Raw genomic sequence first — 20,692 nt, forward strand, 5'->3', positions numbered from 1 at the left:
TGAGGAGGTTACAAGGTGATCAGGTTGTCCCACGGGGGGCTCACAGTTTTCATCCCCATTTTACAGATGAGGCAACTTATAACACTCGGACCTTGGTACCAGGGCTGGAACCTTCTCAATGTCTGCCTCGTTTCAGTGCCCCAGCATTCTGGGACTTGTAATATGGGAGTCCTAGAAGGCTGGGAGATGCTAACCCCATGCTAGCCTTCCCCTCTAGACGGCAAGCTCGTTGTGGGCAGGGAACGTGTCTACCAACTCTGTTATGTTATACTGTCCCAAACACTTAGTACAGTGCTTTATACACAATAAGCATAAACACTCAAATATGATTGCGTGAAAGGTCTTGTTTATAACTGGTCTGCTCCTGTCCAGTACCTGGGAGGTGTGGGTCCTGGGATAAAGCGGTGTCTGACATTCCCTAGTGCCCCCTATTTCTTTAGAAAACCCAGGCAGAAAAAAAAACCAATCTTGAATCAGGTACCATTTTACACATTTCCTATTCACATTTCCTTTCCCAGTCAATTAGCGGGGCCCCTAGGAGGAAGAGGTATGAATGTGATATCACACCAACTGCCTGAGAAAGGCTCCTGGGGAGAAAGGTGCAAAGTGGCCAGCTAATCTCCCTCCCAGCCATCCCCCTCCCACCCGAACTCATTCCCTGGAGAGTAAATCACTGGCCAAACCCCCTTGACCCACTCACTGATGATCCGGGCCCCTTCCCCACATATCCAGCCATGAATGAACCAAGACAAATTCATCAGGACTCCTGTCCGTAGCCTTACGATCCCTTGCTTCCCCTCTCTGTTACTTATTTTAATGTCCGTCACCCCTACTAGACTGTAAACTCCTTGAGGGCAAAGATTGTGTCTGCTTACCCTACTGTTCTCATCCAAACCCTTAATACAGTACTCTGCACACACTGCGCATTCAGTAAATCCCACTGATTGATTAAAACATCTCAAGCAAGGAAAACACACAAAATACAAAGCAGAGATGGGTTCTTATTTGGGTTTCCTGTCCCCCATTTTCCCTGCCGCTCCCCCACCTCGCAGCCGATTTTCACCACACTAGAAATGGGGCTTGGAGGAGTGAAGGAACTGTTCCTACAGGAGAGGAGTGGGAAGATCATCCCAGCTTTCTGACAACTGAGCTCTGTCCACACCCAATGTGTGTGTGGTTGAATATTAATAAAAACAAAACGCACAGTTCTTTAAGAGAAATGGAGTTGAATGGCCCTGTAGGAGCAACCAGGGCTGTGTCGGGTGGGAGATGGATCTGGGGGCGGGATGGTAAGTAAATACAGTTCCCTGGACCTGGGGGGGCAGGGAGGGAATCTTGCAAAGACCCCAACTCTCTGAAGGGAAGGGGAGGGATATGGGGATTGAATGCAAATTGAGATGTTCCCCTGTGTTTGTCTTTAGCAAGGCCCATTCCTGCTCCTCCTTCTCCTCCTACTTCTCCAAAATCAATCATCAATCTCATTTACTGAGCTCTTATTGTGTGTAGAGCATTGAGCTAAGCGTATGGAAGAATACAATATAACAAAGTTGGTAGACTCTGTCCGCAGTCTAGAGCTTACAATCTAGAGGGGGAGACAGAAATGAACAGAAATAAATAAATTATGAATCTGTACATAAATGCTGAGGGGCTGAGGGAGAGGTGAAAAAAGGGAGCAAATCCAAGTGCAAATCCTCTGAGACACGGGGAAGTTTCTCAGTGTGAATTCGCCCGGAACGCAGGCCTTTGGGAATCTTGAGAAGCAGCATGGCTCAGTGGAAAGAGTCCGGGCTTTGGGGTCAGAGGTCATGGGTTCAAATCCCAGCTCCGCCACTTGTCACCTGTGTGACTCTGGGCAAGTCACTTCACATCTCTGGGCCTCAGTTACCTCATCTGTAAAATGGGGATTAAGACTGTGTGCCCCCCGTGGGACAACCTTATCACCTTGTAACCTCCCTGGCACTTAGAACAGTGCTTTGCACATAGTAAGTGCTTAATAAATGCCAACATAAAATAAAAACCTTTGGAATTTTGTTGTTGTTGTTGTTGACACTTACTATATGCCAGGCACTGTTCTAAGCACTGGGGTAGTTACAAGGTAATCACGTTGGACATGGTCCGTGTCCCACAAGTCACAGTATTAATCCTCATTTTTTTTAACAGATGAGGGAACTATACAAGTTAAGTGACTTACCCGAGGTCCCACAGCGGACGATTGGCAGAGCTGGGACCAGAATCCAGGTCCATGCTCTATCCACTAAGCCAACTGTCCTTCCTGCCCATTTGGTTCAGCAGGAGGGGGCCAGGCTGGGTCGGGAACTCCTCCCTCCCCCTCAAAAAACATGGGCCGGACAGGGCTCCCTCTCAGCTGGGTTTTCTCAGCTCCCACAAGACCAGCTGGAGGAGGGAAATAGGCTACAGAGAAGCTCCAACTCTGGCATGTACTTCCCAAGCACTTAGTACAATGCTCTGTACACAGTAAGCGCTGAATAAATATGATTAAATGAATGAATGGCAGCAAGGCCCCAACATACAGCAAACCCTGCACTCCTGCTAATGGACGTTTTCCTCCATCCACGGTGGATATTAATAAACTGGCGTGCTGGTGGCTGGCTGTTCCCTGGCACCCTGTCTGGGTAGGAGAAGAGCTGTAGCCGGCCATCCCAGGTAGGGCCATGAACCGCCGGTCCTAATCTGGAACCCTCTCACCCACCCAATGGCCTCAGAGACCTCTTCACCCCCGTGGTCCGAGCGAGGCATTTCACTCCCTTGCCCCTCAGTTTACTCATCTGCACAATGGGGCAATGGAAATAACTCACCCTGGAAAGTTGTTGGGTGGGGTCAACGCCCTGCCATTAGACATTACAGACCTTATCAAAGTCCAGCCAGAAAAGGCAGTGCGGCCCAGGGGGAAAGAGCAGGCGGCTGGGACTCAGGACACCAGGGCTCTGATCATCCCAGTTCTGCTGTTATTCTGCTATGTGACCGTGGGTAAGCACTTACCCCATCCTGTGAGTCAACCAGTCATTGGTATTTATTGAGCGCTTACTGTGTGCAGAGAAGACTGTACTAAATGCTTCAGAGAGTACAATATAACAGAGTTGGTAGAGGCGTTCCTTGCGGTTCAGTTCCAGATCTCCCTCGTCCAAGGTCCAATTTCTATCCAAATCCCAGACCAGTCGGAGCGCTGGTGGAAAGGAGGGAAAGGCGGGGGGAGGGGGAGGATCCCTGGGACAGCTACAGATGGGGAGAGATGGGGAGACCATTTAGACCCCCCAGCCCAGAATGCCCGGTACATCTCAGATGGGGAGATCATCCAGACTCTTGGCCCAAGGCCTTGAGAGCTCTGCAGTAGCATCTGGGATTGTGGGAGGGGGACCCCAAAGCCAAGAACCACCTGCCTCCTGCACCTGTTAGCTGGTAAAGGGCCCACATCCTCAGCCCTCTGGGTCATTGGTGACCCCACATTTATTTTTAGAAAGAAACTGGGGGGAACGTGGGAAGGAGATCCAAAACAGGAGAGGATGAAAGAAGAAGGGGAGGGAAGCCAACCCTTCGCTTAGCGTGACGACGAGGTGCTGGTGAGGGTTCTATTTGAATCCTGAAAAGCTGGGGAAAGGTTGCTTTCTAAAAGCAGCTATTTGTCAATACGCACCCTGCCGCTCTCCGCCATCGCCCGGGATTTAAAAAGGAGCCGCCAACCTAATTTCACAATGACTAATGCCACTTTGTACTTTCAGATTCCTGGAGCCCTTTATGTCTGAAGAGCTCAAAGAATTTCTCACTCATTAACTCACTGATCACCACGGCACCATAAGAGCCACAGGAGAGAAGTCACTTGGGATTCCCAAATGTCTCTCTTCTCACCCTCTTCTTTTCCACCGTGGCAAGTGGCCTCAGAAGGGGGATGTCGACCCTTTATGTATTCCCACAATACTCTAGCATCTTCCCCGTGACCCTGTGTTCCAGCCAAGCTAACCCCTTTACTGACCTTGGCATCCCACCCTCCTCCCTCCAAACAGTCAGAAATGCCCTTCCCCATCCTCTTCACCACAACATACCTTCCAAACTGTTACAGCCTGCCTCCTCCCCAAAGCCTTCCCAGATTAACTCCACCTAGCTTCGGTCATTCCACTTGTTCCAACAATAATAATGGTGGTATTTGTTAAGCTCTTACTGTGTGCCGGGCACTGTACTAAGCATTGGGGTGGATATAAACACATCGGGTTGGAAACAGTCCCTGTCCCAAGTGGGGTTCACAGTCTCAATCCCCATTTTACAGATGAGGTAACTGGGGCACAGAGGAGTGAAGGGACTTGCCCAAGGTCACACAGCAGACAAGAGGCGGAGCCGGGATTAGAACCCATGACCTTCTGATTTCTAGGCCCGTGCTCTACCCACTATGACATGGTGCATCTCATTAGGACCCATTAGGAAGCAGGCAGAGCAACAACAATAATGATAATTGTGGCAATTATTAAGCACTTACTATGTGCCAATACTGTGCTAAGCGCTGGGGTAGATTAAATCAGATTGGACACATTTCCTGTCCCACACAGGGCTCACAATCTAAGAGGGAGAGAGAACAGGTAGTTAAGCCCCATTTTAAAGATGAGGACACTGAGGCACAGAGAAGTCAAGTGACTAGCCCAAGGCCACAGAGCAGGCAAGTGGCAGAGCAGGGATTAGAATCCAGGTCTCTTGCCTCCCAATCCTGTGCTCTTTCCACTAGGCCACGTTGCTATGTGGGTCTTCTTGGCTACTTCTATGGGTTTCTAGACCACGTGTCTCCTCTTTCCTTTGTTACTAGGGAAGGAGGAGACACGCGGGCTAGTGGAAAGAGCACAGGGCTGGGAGTCAAGAGACCTGGCTTCTACTGACTGCTCCCCCAAAAAGCATCCCAGCCACCACCCTGATCTGCGGACCCTGCTCTCTTCTGATACTCCCGCTGGTTCTGATACTCTCCTCCCCGAACCCAGAGTCCTCCACGCCCCCGCCCCGATTCACAGAGCGGGTGGGCTCTCTGGGGTTAGCCCCGGGTGGCCGCTCACCTATTAGTGCTCTCCAGAACTTCCACCTTCTTGCGCAGTTCAGTGTTTTCATTGGAGCAGCACTCCACCCTGTACGGGGTAGAGAGTAGGTTGGGGAGAGAGGAGAATGGTCAAGGCCAACGCTGGTCATCCCTGAAGCAAGCCACCCCAGAGCCAGGCCCCTCTCCAGCTGTCTCATACAAACACCGGGCCCACAGACAGAAGCGAGCTCCAGAAAGGCTCACCAAAATCTCTTCCCACCCCAGAAATCCGCTCGAGCCCATTTCCCAGCTCCAAGATCCCACTTCCACCCAGCAGAGCTTGGTAATCCTGGGCCTCACAAGCCTACTAAAAAGAGCTACTGGCCAGGGAGGTGGAGCTCACTACCCCTACCAAGAGGGGAAGGAGTCCGAAGGTGATTGGTTCTTCCTGGGAACAAAGTAGAATGGGAAAAATAACTGAGCTTCCTTCTCCTGCCTTGGAAGGGTAGGTGAGAGTGAGTGAGTGTGTTTGTGAGTGTGTTTAGGGAGAGATGGAATAAAGCTAGCGGGGTGGGAGGAAAGAGGGACAGAAACTGACACAGAAAATGAACAGAGAGGCAGAGACAGAGAGATAGGAAAGAATGAGAGAGAAGGAGACAGAAAGACAGAGCCATTGTTGGGTAGGGACCGCCTCTATATGTTGCCGATTTGTACTTCCCAAGCGCTTAGTACAGTGCTCTGCACATGGTAAGCGCTCAATAAATATGATTGAATGAAGAAAGGCAGAGAGAGAAAGACAGAGACACAGAGAGACTGAGGCAGAGACACAAAGAGAGATACAGAGAGATACAGAGAGAAAGACAGATAGAGTGTTTGCTCTCAAAGAGCTCTGAGTATTTTCCTTTCTCCATTCCCTCCTTTTTGGCATGGATTTGTGTGGCTGGATGAAGGGGCTTGGAGAGGGTCAGGGGAAAGGGGGGATCCCGTGGGCTGACACTGGTCCAGAAGTACCAGTCACGTGACTCTCCAGGGGTGGCGGGACTGTTTCACCATCTAATGACCAATGGGTGGGAGGCAGACCACAGGCGGCCCAAAACCTCCAGGGTGCTGGAAAGCCCCCTTAGGGGTGGAAGAAGCCCACCCCCTCAACCACCACCTCACACTCTCCAAAAACACCCCCTGCCCGAGCCCAAAAGCCGGCGATGCCCCCTCCATCGCCAGCTCCGCTGTCCAGTTTGGCAGGCAGGCCTCACTTCTTCTCCAGGCTGTCCATGTACTCCTTCTTCTTTCTCCGACTTTCCTGGGCCGAGATCTTGGGGAGAGAGAAAGAACGGTCTAGGACTCAGGACCCCCAAGCTAGCCATTCCACTGAGGGGGGAAAAGACTCCCACCTGGGGGTTCCCAAAACTCCCCGACATCATGAGAGGTCAGTGGCAGGAAGTGGGGACCTAACGAGAGGTCATGAAAGGAAGTGGGGAATTTCCCTGCTGGTCTCCGTCTCCCTAGGCCAAGCACTAACCAGTGACAGGTAAACGCTTCCCACTCCCCCCGTTCCTTAGGAAGCTTTCAACCAACTTCCCAAAGGCAGGGAAGGGATCAGTTCACTCACACTAGCTCCCTAGGAGCTGGGCTTAGAGAAGTCCGGTTTTCAAAGTCGAGGCCATCTCTGTGGACCTGCCTGATCTGAGAAGGCATTTTCAGACATAAATAGAGGGTGTGAGGGCCCTTGCAACAAATCCGTGCAGTGTGAGATTTCTGCTCATTCTCCAGGTCTTAGTGAATGATCTCCCAGACCCTGGAGGGGTTAAAAGCTTGGGGGAAAGATGGTCTCTAATGGCTCTAGAGCAGCTTTTCACTAATGGTAACTGGACCCCAACTGAGACTCAGCCCCAGGAACAACCTAGCTGTCCAAAAGCCAGGAGTAGTAGTACTACTAGCTGTAGTAATAGTAGTATTCATTAGGTGTGGGGCATTAAGCACTTACTGAGGGCTTTAGGCCTGGCAAGGTGGGAGATTTTTCTAGGTGGACTAGGGTGGAGAAGGGGTCTCACCTACCTTGTTCTTGATTTTCCTCCGTATTTTCTTCAGCGCCTTTTCCTCTGCTTTGGTCAGGGGCAGTTTGGTGGGGACGGGGTAACCCTCGGCGATCAATGTCCGCTTCTCCTCCTCTGTCAGGATCAGAGGTCCTGAGCCCTGAAGCTTCTGGAGTTCCGGGGAAATGGAGAAGGGAGGAGGGGGGTGGTCAAAAAGTTACGTCAGACATTGGACCGAAGGCTCTGAAGTGAGTCAGCCTGGGAGGCCGAGGACTCGTCTTCCCTAACGTCCTGTGGACAGGATAGGCCCCAGCCCGGCTGTCTGTGGGGAGTTAGAGGACTGGCAGGAGGCCCTGAGATGAACTAGATGACCAGGGTGCGAGTGTGGCTCAGTGGAAAGAGCACGGGCTTTGGAGTCAGTGGTCGTGGGTTCAAATCCCGGCTCTGCCAATTGTCAGCTGTGTGACCTTGGGCAAGTCACTTCACTTCTCTGGGCCTCAGTTACCTCATCTGTAAAATGGGGGTTGACTGTGAGCCCCCGTGGGACAACCTGATCACCTTGTATCCCCCCAGCGCTTAGAACAGTGCTTTGCACATAGTAAGCACTTAATAAATGCCATCATCATTATTATTATCAGTATTATGCACTTGAGGGAAAAACAACAGGACTCTTTACCGCTTCTCCTTAGCTCCTTTACTTTTTTATTAAATGGTATTTCTCAAGAGCTTACTAAGTGTCAGGCACCGTAATAAGTGCTGGGGTAGATATCAATCCTTCTGACTCCCGGGCCTGTGGTCTAGCCACTAGACCACGCTGCTCCTCCTACTGAGTTCTAATCCAGGCTCCTCCAGTTGTTGGCTGTGTGACCTTGGGCAAGTCCATTTCACTTCTCAGTTTCCTCACCTGAAGAATGGGGGTAAAAAACCCGTTCTCCCCTTAGACAGTGAACCCTATGTCGGACAGGGACTGTGTCTGTACCCAGCCCAGGGCTAGGCATGTAGTAAGCATAAACCAATGTCACTGTGATTATCACAACAGTGGTGATGATGATAAGCGCCATTATAGGAACCCACTGGAACAACTTACATGCGGCGCCGTCAGGAGCGGCGAGCTGGACAGGGCCGAGGCGGCCCGCGGGGTCACTTTAGTGGCCGCTGACTGGGTCTGGACCGGACTGGAGGGTGGCAAAGACCGGCCGGGGCTCTGACTTCCCTCCGAGTCACTGCCGTGACTGCTGGGTGGGGTCGGAGGTAAGTGCAGGGGGTCCATGGCTGTGAAGAGAAAAGGAAATGTCAAGCGAGACCACCTCTACACCAAAGGAGGGATGTCTCCCAAGCGCCCCTTCCCCGGAACTCCTCCTCTGCAGTGTTCCCCACTAAGTCTGTTGAGCAACTGGCCCCCTTCCCTCTCCTAGAGGCTTCTCGGGACGCTCCGCCCATAGTTGTCTTCCTCTCCTCTGCCAAGCCTTCACTACTCTGCCAAAGTCTTCCCCAAATGGACTCAAGAGGCCCAGCGGGGAGGTGGGGGTTGAGCCGAAACAAAATCAGAGGTATTAATTGAGCGCTTACAGGGTGCAGAACACTGTACTAAGAGTTTGGGAGAGTACAATGTAACAGAGGTGGTAGACACGTTCCCTGCCTGCGATGAAAGCGCTCAATAAATACGATTGATGATGAAAAGGGAGTCCTCAGGAGGAAGAAAGGGACAGAGCAGGTAGCATGAACAGTCATTAGCCAGGCCCTCTTCCTCAGGCTCTGGGCAGAGCCTCCTTGACCAGAGAAGGGACCTCTGGGCCCTGAGACCCCAACCATCATCCTGGCCTCTTCTCTGACCCAACCTCCTCAGCACTTAACGCACTTATGTATACTCAGCTGTTAATGTCACCACTCTAGTTGTAAATATATCTATGTCTGTCACCCACTTCGAAGCAGAAGATCCCGGTGGGCAGGGAAGGTGCCATTTATTTATTCTGTATGTCTCAAGTGCCTAGTAAAGTGCACTGCGCCGAATGGGCACTCAATAAATGCTGCTACTACTTCGACTATGGCCTCTCAGCTAGGGAGACTGGCCAGCTTTCCCTGAGGCGGAACAAAGCCGACCAAACTGGGTAGCTCCTCAAGTGTTCCTGGGCAGTTACTAAGCAAATCCATGATGCAGGGTTTCTCTCCTGGCCAGTTCCAAGATGGCAACTCTTTCCATGACTCTGACCCTGAAAGATCCCTGGCTTAGTTCAAAGAAACTACCTGGGGGTGGGGTGGGGGCTTGTTTCATGTAACGTCACTCACTGAAGGACATGAGATTTCCCTCGCCTCATAATTTCATTTGCCTCATAAAACAAGCTCGGTGCTTGACAAAGTGTGAAAGCAGCCCTCTGGAGAGATGAGAAACACTTCTCCTCACCATCCCCATCCTCAGCCTGAGGAGACATGGGCACCACAGGCCTGACTTTGTGGGTCATTGGGGCCAGGGATAGCTGTTCGGGGGAGGGGGAAGGCGGTGCTTTTCGGGGGAGCATTGGCACCACAACCTCAACTTTGCTCAACTCAACCGGAGAACAACAGGGTTCGGATTTCAGGGAGAGAAGTTTCTTCTTTTCCCCATCGAGGAAATAGGCAGGCCTCACCACTAACGGTCTCTTCCAAGCCACAAATCATCTCGGAGGGAAAAGGGCCTTAGGCCCGGCAGGCCCTGACTGAACCCTGGGCAAGGACCACTACCAACCACTACCCACGTCTGCTCTGTTTCCACGGGTACCAAGCCGCAGAAGACACTCCCCTTCCCTCTCCGGCTCAGGCTGCAGTGGGACGACGCTGACACAACCCCAAGGTCTCGGCCTCGCCATCCACCACAAGCTTGGCCGTGTGCAAACTCCTAGGTCATATTTCACGTCTGGCGGTGAAGCAAATCACACGAGGGGGGACCATGTCGGCGGCATCTCCCTGCACCCATCCGATTCCATGGCCCCTTTCGAAGGTATGTCCTCTTGCGACCGTGAGGTTGGTCCTTCGTTCTACTCTTGTCTCCATCGCCTCCCATAAGGTTCCTGGGCTGCTATGGTTGCCTGGTGGGGTCGAGGGCATCTAGGACTCTGAATCTCCTCTGAACCCAGGATAAGGGTTCCTGATGGGTTTCCCTCTTCCACACCCGGAGATTCTACAGGCTTTGAGGGGAATCCCGAGAGAACGGGAGGGAGGCAAGCCCAGAAGCCCCTTCCTGTGGAGCCAGAACACACGGATTAGGTTTCCAGTGTTCACTGCTCAGTGTTCAGGTTACCGGGGGGGAAGAAGGGGCACAGGCAACTCTGGGATGGTTCAGGAAGAACCCTGGATGAGCTCAGAGGCACCTGGTTTCATTATCAGCTCCTCACCCATGCCAGCCAGCACCTCTGAGGATTATTACCCTTGACACATCCGTGTCCACGCAGCTCACCATGGAATCCGAGAGCTGGGCCTAGAATACTTTTGGAAAGTGCCTCTCCCTGTGAGTTCAAGGAGTAAAATCGCTTCAAAAATTTCTCACAAACTCGAATGGCTCTCACACTCTCACACTCAAAGTCACTCAAACCCAGTGGGGTCTCCTATTTGCCCGCCCGGCCCCAAACCCAGTATTTTCGCCCTTGAAAGGAGAAGCCAATTCTTTTGAAGTTCAACACAGGCAGGAGAATGTGTCTTGTCTGGGGCTCTGGCAGATGGGGCTGGCGGGGTGGTGGGCCTCAAAACTGAAATTTTGATGAGAAAAGGAAAGAGGCAATGGAACCCCCAGGCTATTGGAAAGAGAACGAACTCAGATTTTGTGTCCTAAGAGCTCAGCGACCCTGCAATGTCCCAGCCGATGGCATTTTCTCACCCTGATCCTTATCCCCTTGCCCAAGGGGACAGAGGTCACCCCCACCCAGGGTCTTCGTGGAGCCAACGCCACACCCTAAAACAGAACTGCGCCCGATAACAGACCTTCCTTTGAAGAGAGGTTCAGGAACTGATCCACTTCGTGCGGCTCCAGTTTAATCTTGGGAAGAACCTTGTGGCTTGGGGATTGGATCTAAATGAGGAATAAAAAAAAGCAAAGTGAAATCGAGGAACAGGAGAGCTGTGTATCCGAAGAGACCTCCCTCTTCCAGCCCCCTCTGAGGTCAATGGGCCTTTAAAGGCTTTCCCCATGGGTGACCAGCACAGCCAGAGGTCCTGAGACTTCGAGGAGGGGCGTTCAGAAAATCCCCCACCACCCAATACTGGGTTATGATACAACAGAGTCTCCAAACTCAGCGCTGAGAAACCAGGGTTTGTTTTTTTTGTTTTGTTTTCTTGTTTTTTTAATGGCATTTGTTAAGCGCTTACTACGTGTCACTGTTCTAAGCGCTGGGATAGGTACAAATTCATTAGGTCGGACACAGTCCCTGTCCTGCATGGGACTCGCAGTCTAAGAAGGAGGGAGGAGGTTAAAACTCTCAAGTTTCCAACCTCATCAGCAGGAAAGAACTGAGACCCGCAGTCTGCAGGCCAACCACTCTGAGAATCGGTGATCCAGCTCCAAGTGTCAGCAGGGCTGAGGCAAGTGGAGGGTAACAGCTTTTATTTCCACCACCACCATTTCACGCTGGGCAGGGATGAAGAAACAGGGTCGCAACTGCTTCTGAGGCCACAGCCGGGCGTGTACATGGACAGGGGAGGTTTCAGCACGGCCGGAAACTCAATTCTAAGACAATTTCACGGCTCCCACAAATAGGCAGGGTACGACAGAGGTGCCAAACGGAGGCTGAGCCATCCCAGGAGCTGGGAGGATGAAGCTCTGGTCGGGACGGGCGGTTGAGCGGCTCACCCACAATCTAGTTCCCTAGGCTAAAAACTAATTCCAGGGGATCGAAGCCCGATGCTAAAACCACTGAATTGGATCACCCTTCCTCTCTGACAGAAGATTCCTCAGCCTCCTCAAGGCAGCTCATAACAGAGCTCCCCCCAGGTCCCCTCAGTCCATCTTGGGATGCCCCACATTCTGGGTTGCCACAGCTTGGGACAACTGGGTGAAACAGTGGGGCGCCCCAGATTGAGCAGTGAGCTGGAAGTGGCCTGGAAGCCTGACAATCAGGAGGCAGAACCCCGATGTTGGTGATTTTAAGGGGATGGGGCCACTCCCCAGGGGAGGCTGAGCAGACCCCAAGATGGGTCAGGAGATCAGGCCTTTGGTGTGAAATGTCCAAAGGAACAAACACCCAGAACGCCTCTTCTGCAAAAAGCTCCAAGAATGTCCCGTTCTAGCCTTTGGCCACTCACTCCCCCGAAGGCCCTGGAGGGTGGGATGACTCTCCCACATTCGGCCACATCGGCCTGAGGGTGGACTATTGGAAAAGCAGCGTGGCCTAGTGCATGGAGATGGGCTTGGGAGTCAGAAGCACCTGGGTTCTAATCCCGGTCCCTCCCCTTGTCTGCTACGTGAACTTGGGCAAGTCACTTCACTTCTCTGTGCCTCAGTTACCTCATCTGAATAATGGGGAATAAGACTGTGAATGCTATGAGGGACAGGGGCTGTGTCCAACTTGATTACCTTGTATCCACCTCAGCACTTAGAAGAGCACCTGGCACATATTAAGCATAGTAAGTTTTAAAAAAACCAAAATAATAATAATAATAATAATGGCATTTATTAAGCGCTTACTATGTGCAAAGCACTGTTCTAAGCGCTGGAGGGATACAAGGTGATCAGGTTGTCCCACAGGGGGCTCACAGTCAATCCCCATTTTACAGATGAGGTAACTGAGGCACAGGGAAGTTAAGTGACTTGCCCAAGGTCACACAGCTGACAATTGGTGGAGCTGGGATTTGAACCCATGACCACTGACTCCAAAGCCCGGGCTCTTTCCACTGAGCCAGGACAGGTCAGTACCATTCGAGTGGCTTCATTCTTAACTCTGTGACAGTTTGCCCATTGTTCTGGGCTCCTAAACATTGGTCTCAAAGGCCTGGTGGATGGGGTCCCTCACCCAAAGAAAGCCGCCCGGACCCTTAGGACTCCCCCGAAGCTGAGAAAGACAACCGCCCTGTTGTCATGCTAACCACCAGCATGGATGACCGGCAGCGAGGACACGTGAAAAGCTGTGGCTCAGCTCGGCTCAGCCCTACTCCTTAAGAGATTCCCTAGGGGAGCCCGGAATGGGCCTGCCCGGACATGAGCCTGCCGGATTTACGGGATCTGAACTGGCCTCGGGAATAAGGTGGGATGGAACAGCTGTTTCCTCTCGGCTCCCAGCAGTGGGCCTGTCCGAGCCAGGCAAGGACCACTCCAACCTCGGCCTCCAACGGAGCAGTTGGGAATCCGAGCCGAGTTCTGGGGGACGGCCAGGAATGCCGACACACTGTACCAGAAGGACCGCCTCAGAGGTCAGGAGCGGGAAGCTGTGGGCCCCCCTGCAGAGCTCCCTCTCTCATTTGTGCCAGGGTGGGAGGGCGTGAGCAGTCACGCCTCCGGTCCAGGAAGCGGAAAGAAGTGCAGGCCTCCTGGAGAGAGGCGGGCAGCCGAACCTGCGTGAGGCCGATGGGGTGAGGTTGGGGAGGAGGAAGGGAGGGCCCCCTAAGTCAGAGGCCTGGTCTTCTCCATGCACCTGGCTTTGCATCCCGGGGCCTAGAACTGATTTGCACTCCGGCAAGGGGACCAAAGGGAGCTTCCCAAAGCCAGCTCTAAGGACTGGAGCCTAGGGCCCCGAACCCAAAGAGCGGCTCCCTGTCCGTGAGGAGATGCAGGTGATGGCTGACAGGAGGGGCAGCGGGGCAGAACCCCACACCTCCCCTAGCCACAACCTTCCCTCCCTCCTCCTGGAAGCTGAGGCTTCCGGAATCCCAGGGAGCCCAGGCTTCCAGAATCCCAGGGAGCCCATCTGCAGCTCTCTCCATAGGGAGATCCCAGACCTCTGGACCTCTAGAGATTCCAGCCCCAGAGCAGGCCCAGGTTGGGGTCTGCCCCATCGCGGAGCCCTGTCCAGCTGGAGGGCGGCAGGGAGGGAAGGGGTAGAGGCCCGGGGACCCTCACGGAGGAAGCAGCGCTTACCCCAGCCTCGCTCTGCATCTGGGACTCCTCTTCCCCCAGCGGGCCGGGGGCAGCCGGGACGGTCAGGGTGACGGAGGGGACGAGCCCGGGGGTCTCACACAGTGCCGTCGACTCAGTCTTGACGGCCTCTGAAGTTAACTCTGGCACCAGACACCATTCCTCACCCTCCAGCTCTGCTGGAGAGAAGCAAAGGAGAAAGACACCCCCGCCCCCAGTCAGTGCCCTATTCAATCAATTAATCAGTCATACTTATTGAGCACTTACTATGCACAGAACACTATAAAGCAGAGTCGGTCCCACAGGACAGGGGCCGTGTCTGATCTGACTGTCATGCATTTACCCTCCAGCAATTAGCCCAGTTCTTGGAACTTAGTAAGTGCTAAACAATTATTACGGGAGATGGCTCAGTGGAAAGGGCATGAGCTTTGGAGTCAGAGGTCATGGGTTCAAATCCCAGCTCAGCCAACCGTCAGCTGTGTGACTTTGGGCAAGTCAATTAACGTCTCTGGGCCTCAGTTACCTCATCTGTAAAATGGGGATTAAAACTGTGAGCCCCTCGTGGGACAGCCTGATCACCCTGTAACCTCCCCAGCACTTAGAACAGTGCTTTGAAAATAGTAAGCGCTTAACAAATACCATCATCATTATTATTATTAGTGGGGGGGGGACATCGGCTCGAGGTATATCGATCAGTCAATCAATCAGTGACATTTACCGGGTACTTTCTGTGTGGGGGGCACTGTACTAAGCTCTTGGGAGAGGACAAAATAACAACAGAACAGAGTTCATTCATTCAATCGTATTTATTGAGCGCTTACTGTGTGCAGAGCACTGTACTAGGTTGAAAGACACATTCCCTGCCCACAGTGAGCTTATAGCCTAGCTCTAAGCCAGGGCCACGATTGCAGAGACTGTGGTCCTCTGCCCCTGGCATGGGGGGTATGGTCTTGGGTACAGAAGCAATGTGGCCAGTGGATAGAGTATGGGCCTGGGATTAGAATTCATTCATTCAATCGTATTTATTGAGCGCTTACTGTGTGCAGAGCACTGTACTAAGCGCTTGGGAAGTCCAAGTTGGCAACATCTAGAGACGGTCCCTACCCAACAGCGGGCTCACAGTCTAGAAGGAGAAGACAGACAACAAAACAAAACATATTAACAAAATAAAATAAATAGAATAAATATGTACAAGTAAAATAAATAAATAATTGGAGTAATAAATCTGTACAAACATATATATATATATATGTGCAGTGGGGAGGGGAAGGAGGTAAGGTGGGGGGGAAGGGGAGGGGGAGGAGGGGGCTCAGTCTGGGAAGGCCTCCTAGAATGACCTGGGCTCTAATTCCAGCTCTGCCACTTGTCTGTTGTGTGACCTTGGGCAAGTCATTTCACTTTTCTGTGCCTCAGTTCCCACATCTGTAAAATGAGAATTAAGACTGTGAGCCCCAGGCGGGGCGGGAACTGCGTCCAACCCAATTTGCTTGTAACCACCCTAGGGCTTAGTACAGTGCCTAGCACATAGTAGCACCTGAAAAATACCACAACTATTATTATTATTATATGGAGCCCATCTCCTTGACCTGAGGTCATCTGGGTGCTGTTGCTGGGTCTCCTGACTAGGCTCAGAACACCAGTGGGGAGGAGCAGCAAGGAGCAGACAGAGCAGAGGGGAGGAAATAACGGCTCCGCAGAGAGCTGCCAGCAAACGAGCGGCGGACAAGACGAAACAAGCCAGCAGAACTAGGGAGCCCCCAACTTTAGCCCTTCTCCACCTCATTCCTTGGCTTGCAGCTCTGCAGCTCTCTGAGTCAAACAGAGTGGGCTCAAATGACAAGAAGCATGGCCTAGTGGAAAAATCACGGGCCTGGAGTCAGAGGACCTGAGTTCTAATCCCGGCCCTGCCAATTGCTTACTGTGTGATCTAGGGAATGTCATTTAACTTCTCCGGGCCTCAGTTTCCTCAACTGTAAAATGGGGATTCAATTCCTGTTGTCCCTCCTATATAGACTGGGAGCCTCATGTGGGATAGGGACTGTGTCCGACCTAATTAACTTGTAATAATAATAATAATAATAATAATAATAATAATAATAATAATGACATTTGTTAAGCGCTTACTATGTGCAAAGCACTGTTCTAAGCACTGGAGTGGATACAAGGTGATCAGGTTGTCCCACGTGGGGCTCACAGTCTTCATCCCCATTTTACAGAGGAGGGAACTGAGGCACAGAGAAGTTAAATGACTTGCCCAAAGTTACACAGCTGACAAGCGGCGGAGCGGGAATTAGAACCCCCGACCTCTGACTCCCAAACCCAAGCTCTTTCCACTGAGCCACGTGGTGCTCAGAACAGTGTTTGACACATAGTAAGCGCTTAACAAATACCATAAAAAAGAGTTGTAACAAATACCATAGAGTTGTGTGTGTGGGGGGGCGTCGTTTTCAAACTAGGCTTGGGGGTTTTTAATTTCATGGCAAATAACCAGACCCTCCCACTCTGGCCTGCAGGAGTTAAACGGATGTTTCCACCAGTCCCCTGAGGATGTTCTTCCTCACAGTCTGCACAAAGGATCCTTTGACGACAAACACTCGGGAAAGCCAAAATGTATTTCACCGACAGGGAGCTCCAGGAGGCCCGGAAGGGTGAGGGACGACGGGCTGCCCTGCAAGGGGGAGACTGGAGGCCCCAAGACTGCCCATAATGCCAAACCACAGCTCGCCCCATGTCCAAAGCCCTCCTAAAATCCCACCCCCTCCAACACACTTCCCTGGATTCTCCTCCCTGTCCTGCAAGCCACACCACCCCCTCAGCCACCTCTGGGACTTCCGGACTATTTTATTCCCTCCAGAGCACTAGTGTACATAAATGCACTCAGTTATTTCTACTTACCGCTCTAGTGGCAAGTACTTTCATGTGTGTATCCCTCGTAGGAGTGGAAGCTCCTTGTGGGCAAGGATCTCATCTACCAATTCTATAGTACTGTACTTTCCCAAATGCTCTACACACAGTAAATGCCCAGTAAATGCCACCAATTGATTCAATATTTCTCAAGCAAAGATTTCAATGCACCACACCAAGGAGGCCCTCAATAAATGCTACAACTACAACTGTTCCTGCTACATTTACTATGGTATTTGCTTTATAGTATTTGTTAAGCATTTACTATGAGCCAGGCACTGCTCTAAGTGCGAGGTAGAGACAAGATAATCGGGTTGAACACTATCCCTGTCCCACATAGGGCTCACAGTCTTAATCCCCATTTTACAGATGAGGTAACTGAGGCACAGAGAAGTTAAATGACTTGCCCAAGGATACACAGCAGACAAGCAAGAAGAAGCAGCGTGGCTCCGTGGAAAGAGCCCGGGCTTTGGAGTCAGAGGTCATGGGTTCAAATCCTGACTCCACCACTTAGCTGTGTGACTTTGGGGAAGTCACTTTCTGGGCCTCATCTGAAAAATGGGGATGAAGACTGTGAGCCCCCCGTGGGACAACCTGATCACCTTGTAACCTCCCAAGCGCTTAGAACAGTGCTTTGCACATAGTAAGTGCTTAATAAATGCTATCATTATTATTATTATTATTAAGCAGCGGAGCTGGTTAGAACCAGTTCCTTCTAACTTGCAACTTGTGTTGCCAACTTGTACTTCCCATGCGCTTAATCCAGTGCTCTGCACACAGTAAGCGCTCAATAAATATGATTGAATGAATGAACTCCCAGGCCTGTGTTCTAACTACAAGGCCACGCTACGATTCCTACTGCTGCTATTCCTGCTGCTCCTAGAAGAGAAACCCAAAAGTAACTTCTCAAGGATCTCACAGGAGGCCAGAGGGAAGGGCTTGAGAGAAAGACACAGGGCAGGGAAAACTTGGTCCTTGAGGGACCACCAATGAATCCCTTCTCAGCCCTGGAGAGCCTATTGGAAAAAGCACGAAACTGGGAGTCAGGAGGCCCAGATTCTTGTCCCGGTTTTTCCACCAGATTCCCGTACGACACTGGGAAATCACTGAACCGCTCTAGGCCTCACCATCCTCATCTGTAAAATGGGAATAAGACCCCTGTTCTCCCTCTTTCCTGTGCATTCAGTGAAGGACAGTTACAGAGTCCAAACTTGTATTATCCTCAGTTTTTAGCACAGTTCTGGGCACACCGCACTTAAGAAAGACCATTGCTTTGTTACCATTATAATAATAATAATAATAATAATAATAATAATGTTGGCATTTGTTAAGCGCTTACTATGTGCAAAGCACTGCTCTAAGCACTTGGGGGGATACAAAGTGATCAGGTTGTCCCACTTGGGCTCACAGTCTTCATCCCCATTTTACAGATGAGGTAACTGAGGCTCATAGAAGTTAAGTGACTTGCCCAACGTCACACAGCAGACATGTGGCAGAGCCGGGATTCGAACCCATGACCTCTGACCCCAAAGCCCGGGCTCTTTCCACTGAGCCACGCTGCTTCTTATCAGCAGTCACCATTTCCCTGACAAATAATAATAATCATGGTATTTGTTAAGCACTTTCTATGTGCCAGGCACTGTACTAAGCGCCGGGGTGGATACAAGCAAATCGAGTTGGACACGGTCCCTGTCTCAGGAGGGGCTCACAGTCTCAATCCCCATTTTACAGATGAGGTAACTGAGGCACAGAGAAGTAAAGTGACTTGCCCAAGGTCACACAGCAGACAAGTGGCGGAGCTGGAATTAGAACCCATGACCTCCTGACTCCCAAGCCCGTGTTCTATCCACTGCGGTCCGGGAGGTACCGAGAGAGCTATGTACGGCGCTGGGGCAGGCATCTGGAATTACGAGGGGCCAGGAGGGCTCCATGTGACCTCCCTGTTGCCCACCCCCTCTTTTGAAAGAGTGGAGAACAAAATCAAAGTCCCCTAAAACCACGGCTGGTTCTGGAGCTGCTCCCGGGCCAAAAAAAAAATATATTTGTCCACAATTAGTGGGTGACTGGGAGATGGGGAAGGCAGAGGAGACCAGTCCTCCTTCTCTTTGTTCCTAGTAATTTTCCCGTGGTGAAACCCGACCGCCCCGGAGGCCAAGAAGAGATGCAATTTGGATAACTACAGATGACCTCGGCTTCAGAATGAGAACTAACATAGCTTCTGCAATCGGAAACCTCGGTCCGCTCCCGCATCCAAACCCCAGAGGCACCTCGGAGAGCATGGCTGTCTTCATTTGCTCAGTGCCCAGGGGCGGGGGGCTCAGGCTTCCCGTCACTTCCAGTGGAAAACCGTTTTACTAAAAGCTCGGGGGACACAGAGCTTGAGGGTGGGCTGTGGGGAGGCAGAAAGAGAAGGAAACATGATCCTTCTGCTCTAAAGAGAACCACTGGTCCCCAAAAAACCAGAAACCCAAATTACAGTGGGTGGGGAAGAAACTGGTGGGAGACAGGCTTTTGGAGTGTGTGTGTTGTATGTGTGTGGGTGTGTGTGATTTAATAATGATAATATCTACTGATGTGTGTAAGGAGCTTACTAGGTACCAAGCACTGTACTAAGCCCTGAGGTAGTTACAAGATCATCAGGTCAGATACAGTCCCTGTCCCACATGAGGCTCACAGTCTAAGTGGGAGGGAGAACAGGAATTTAATCCCCATTTTACAGATGAGGAAAGTGAGGCTGAGAGAAGTGGCTTGCCCAAGGTCACACAGCGGACAGGTGGCAGAGCCAGGATTAGAGCCCTGGCTCCTAGGCCGTGCTCTACCCCACTAGGCCATGCTGAAGACTGTCCCCTGAGGATGGGGGTGTGAGTGGCTGCGTGACCGTGGATTGCCAATGGTCATCCAAGACGACAGACTGGGATGACCTCAGTGGAAAGAGCCCGGGCTTTGGAGTCAGAGGTCATGGGTTCAAATCCCGGCTCCGCCACTTGTCAGCTGTGTGACTTTGGGCAAGCCGCTTCACTTCTCTGGGCCTCAGTTCCCTCATCTGGAAAATGGGGATTAAGACTGGGAGCCCCACGTGGGACAACCTGATCACCTTGTATCCCCTCGAGCACTTAGAACAGTGCTTTGCACATAGGAAGTGTTTAATAAATGCCATCATTATTATTATTATTATGACCCTGGGGGGACCCCAAAACTGGACTCCAACACCCAGAAAAGCCCCATTCCCTCCTACCCACCTTGGGGAAGCTCTCACACACCAGCGCTGAATCCTGGAAGGAGCTGGGAGAGTTGACAGACAGTTGACAGAGAGTTGACAGACAATTCAGTCACCTCTGCTAGGGCAGGGAGCAGAGCCTCCTAAAAGGAGGCTCGCTAGCTGACAAATCTCACCAAGGCCCACCCCGACCAAGAGTTGGGGGGAATCCCCACTAGACGAGGGTCTTCAGTTAGGGCCACTACACTCAGCTGCCAGTGGCCAGAGAGCTCTGCCCGGGCCAGGAATGCCAAGGGGTGCCCGGAGCCAAGCACTGGCAAGGGAGCTGGGGAACAAACAGGCCTGATGGAAATATAATAATAATAATAATAATGGTATTTATTAAGCACTTACTATGTGCAAGGCACTGTTCTAAGCTGGGGAGGTTGCAAGGTGATCACGTTGTCCCACGGGGGGCTCACAGTCTTAACCCCCATTTTACAGATGAGGTAACTGAG

The 20,692-nt window shown here is 51.7% G+C and overlaps 1 protein-coding gene across 2 annotated transcripts in view; it reads right to left on the minus strand.

The window, feature by feature from the left end:
* The window catches only part of CREB3L2 (cAMP responsive element binding protein 3 like 2), a 101,491-nt gene that overhangs the window by 11,195 nt on the left and 69,604 nt on the right, over positions 1-20,692 (minus strand). The window contains exons 3-8 of one of the 2 annotated variants that reach the window (XM_038753197.1): positions 14,078-14,250; positions 10,993-11,080; positions 8,129-8,313; positions 7,064-7,210; positions 6,262-6,320; positions 5,049-5,117 (exon numbers count right to left, since the gene is read on the minus strand). In XM_038753197.1, the coding sequence (XP_038609125.1) occupies positions 5,049-5,117; positions 6,262-6,320; positions 7,064-7,210; positions 8,129-8,313; positions 10,993-11,080; positions 14,078-14,250 (721 nt within the window). Of the gene's footprint in view, positions 1-5,048; positions 5,118-6,261; positions 6,321-7,063; positions 7,211-8,128; positions 8,314-10,992; positions 11,081-14,077; positions 14,254-20,692 lie in introns of both variants that reach the window. The other variant, XM_038753196.1, reaches the window with a different exon arrangement.

This window comes from Tachyglossus aculeatus, chromosome 10 (genome assembly GCF_015852505.1).
Source record: "Tachyglossus aculeatus isolate mTacAcu1 chromosome 10, mTacAcu1.pri, whole genome shotgun sequence".
Taxonomy (NCBI): domain Eukaryota; kingdom Metazoa; phylum Chordata; class Mammalia; order Monotremata; family Tachyglossidae; genus Tachyglossus; species Tachyglossus aculeatus.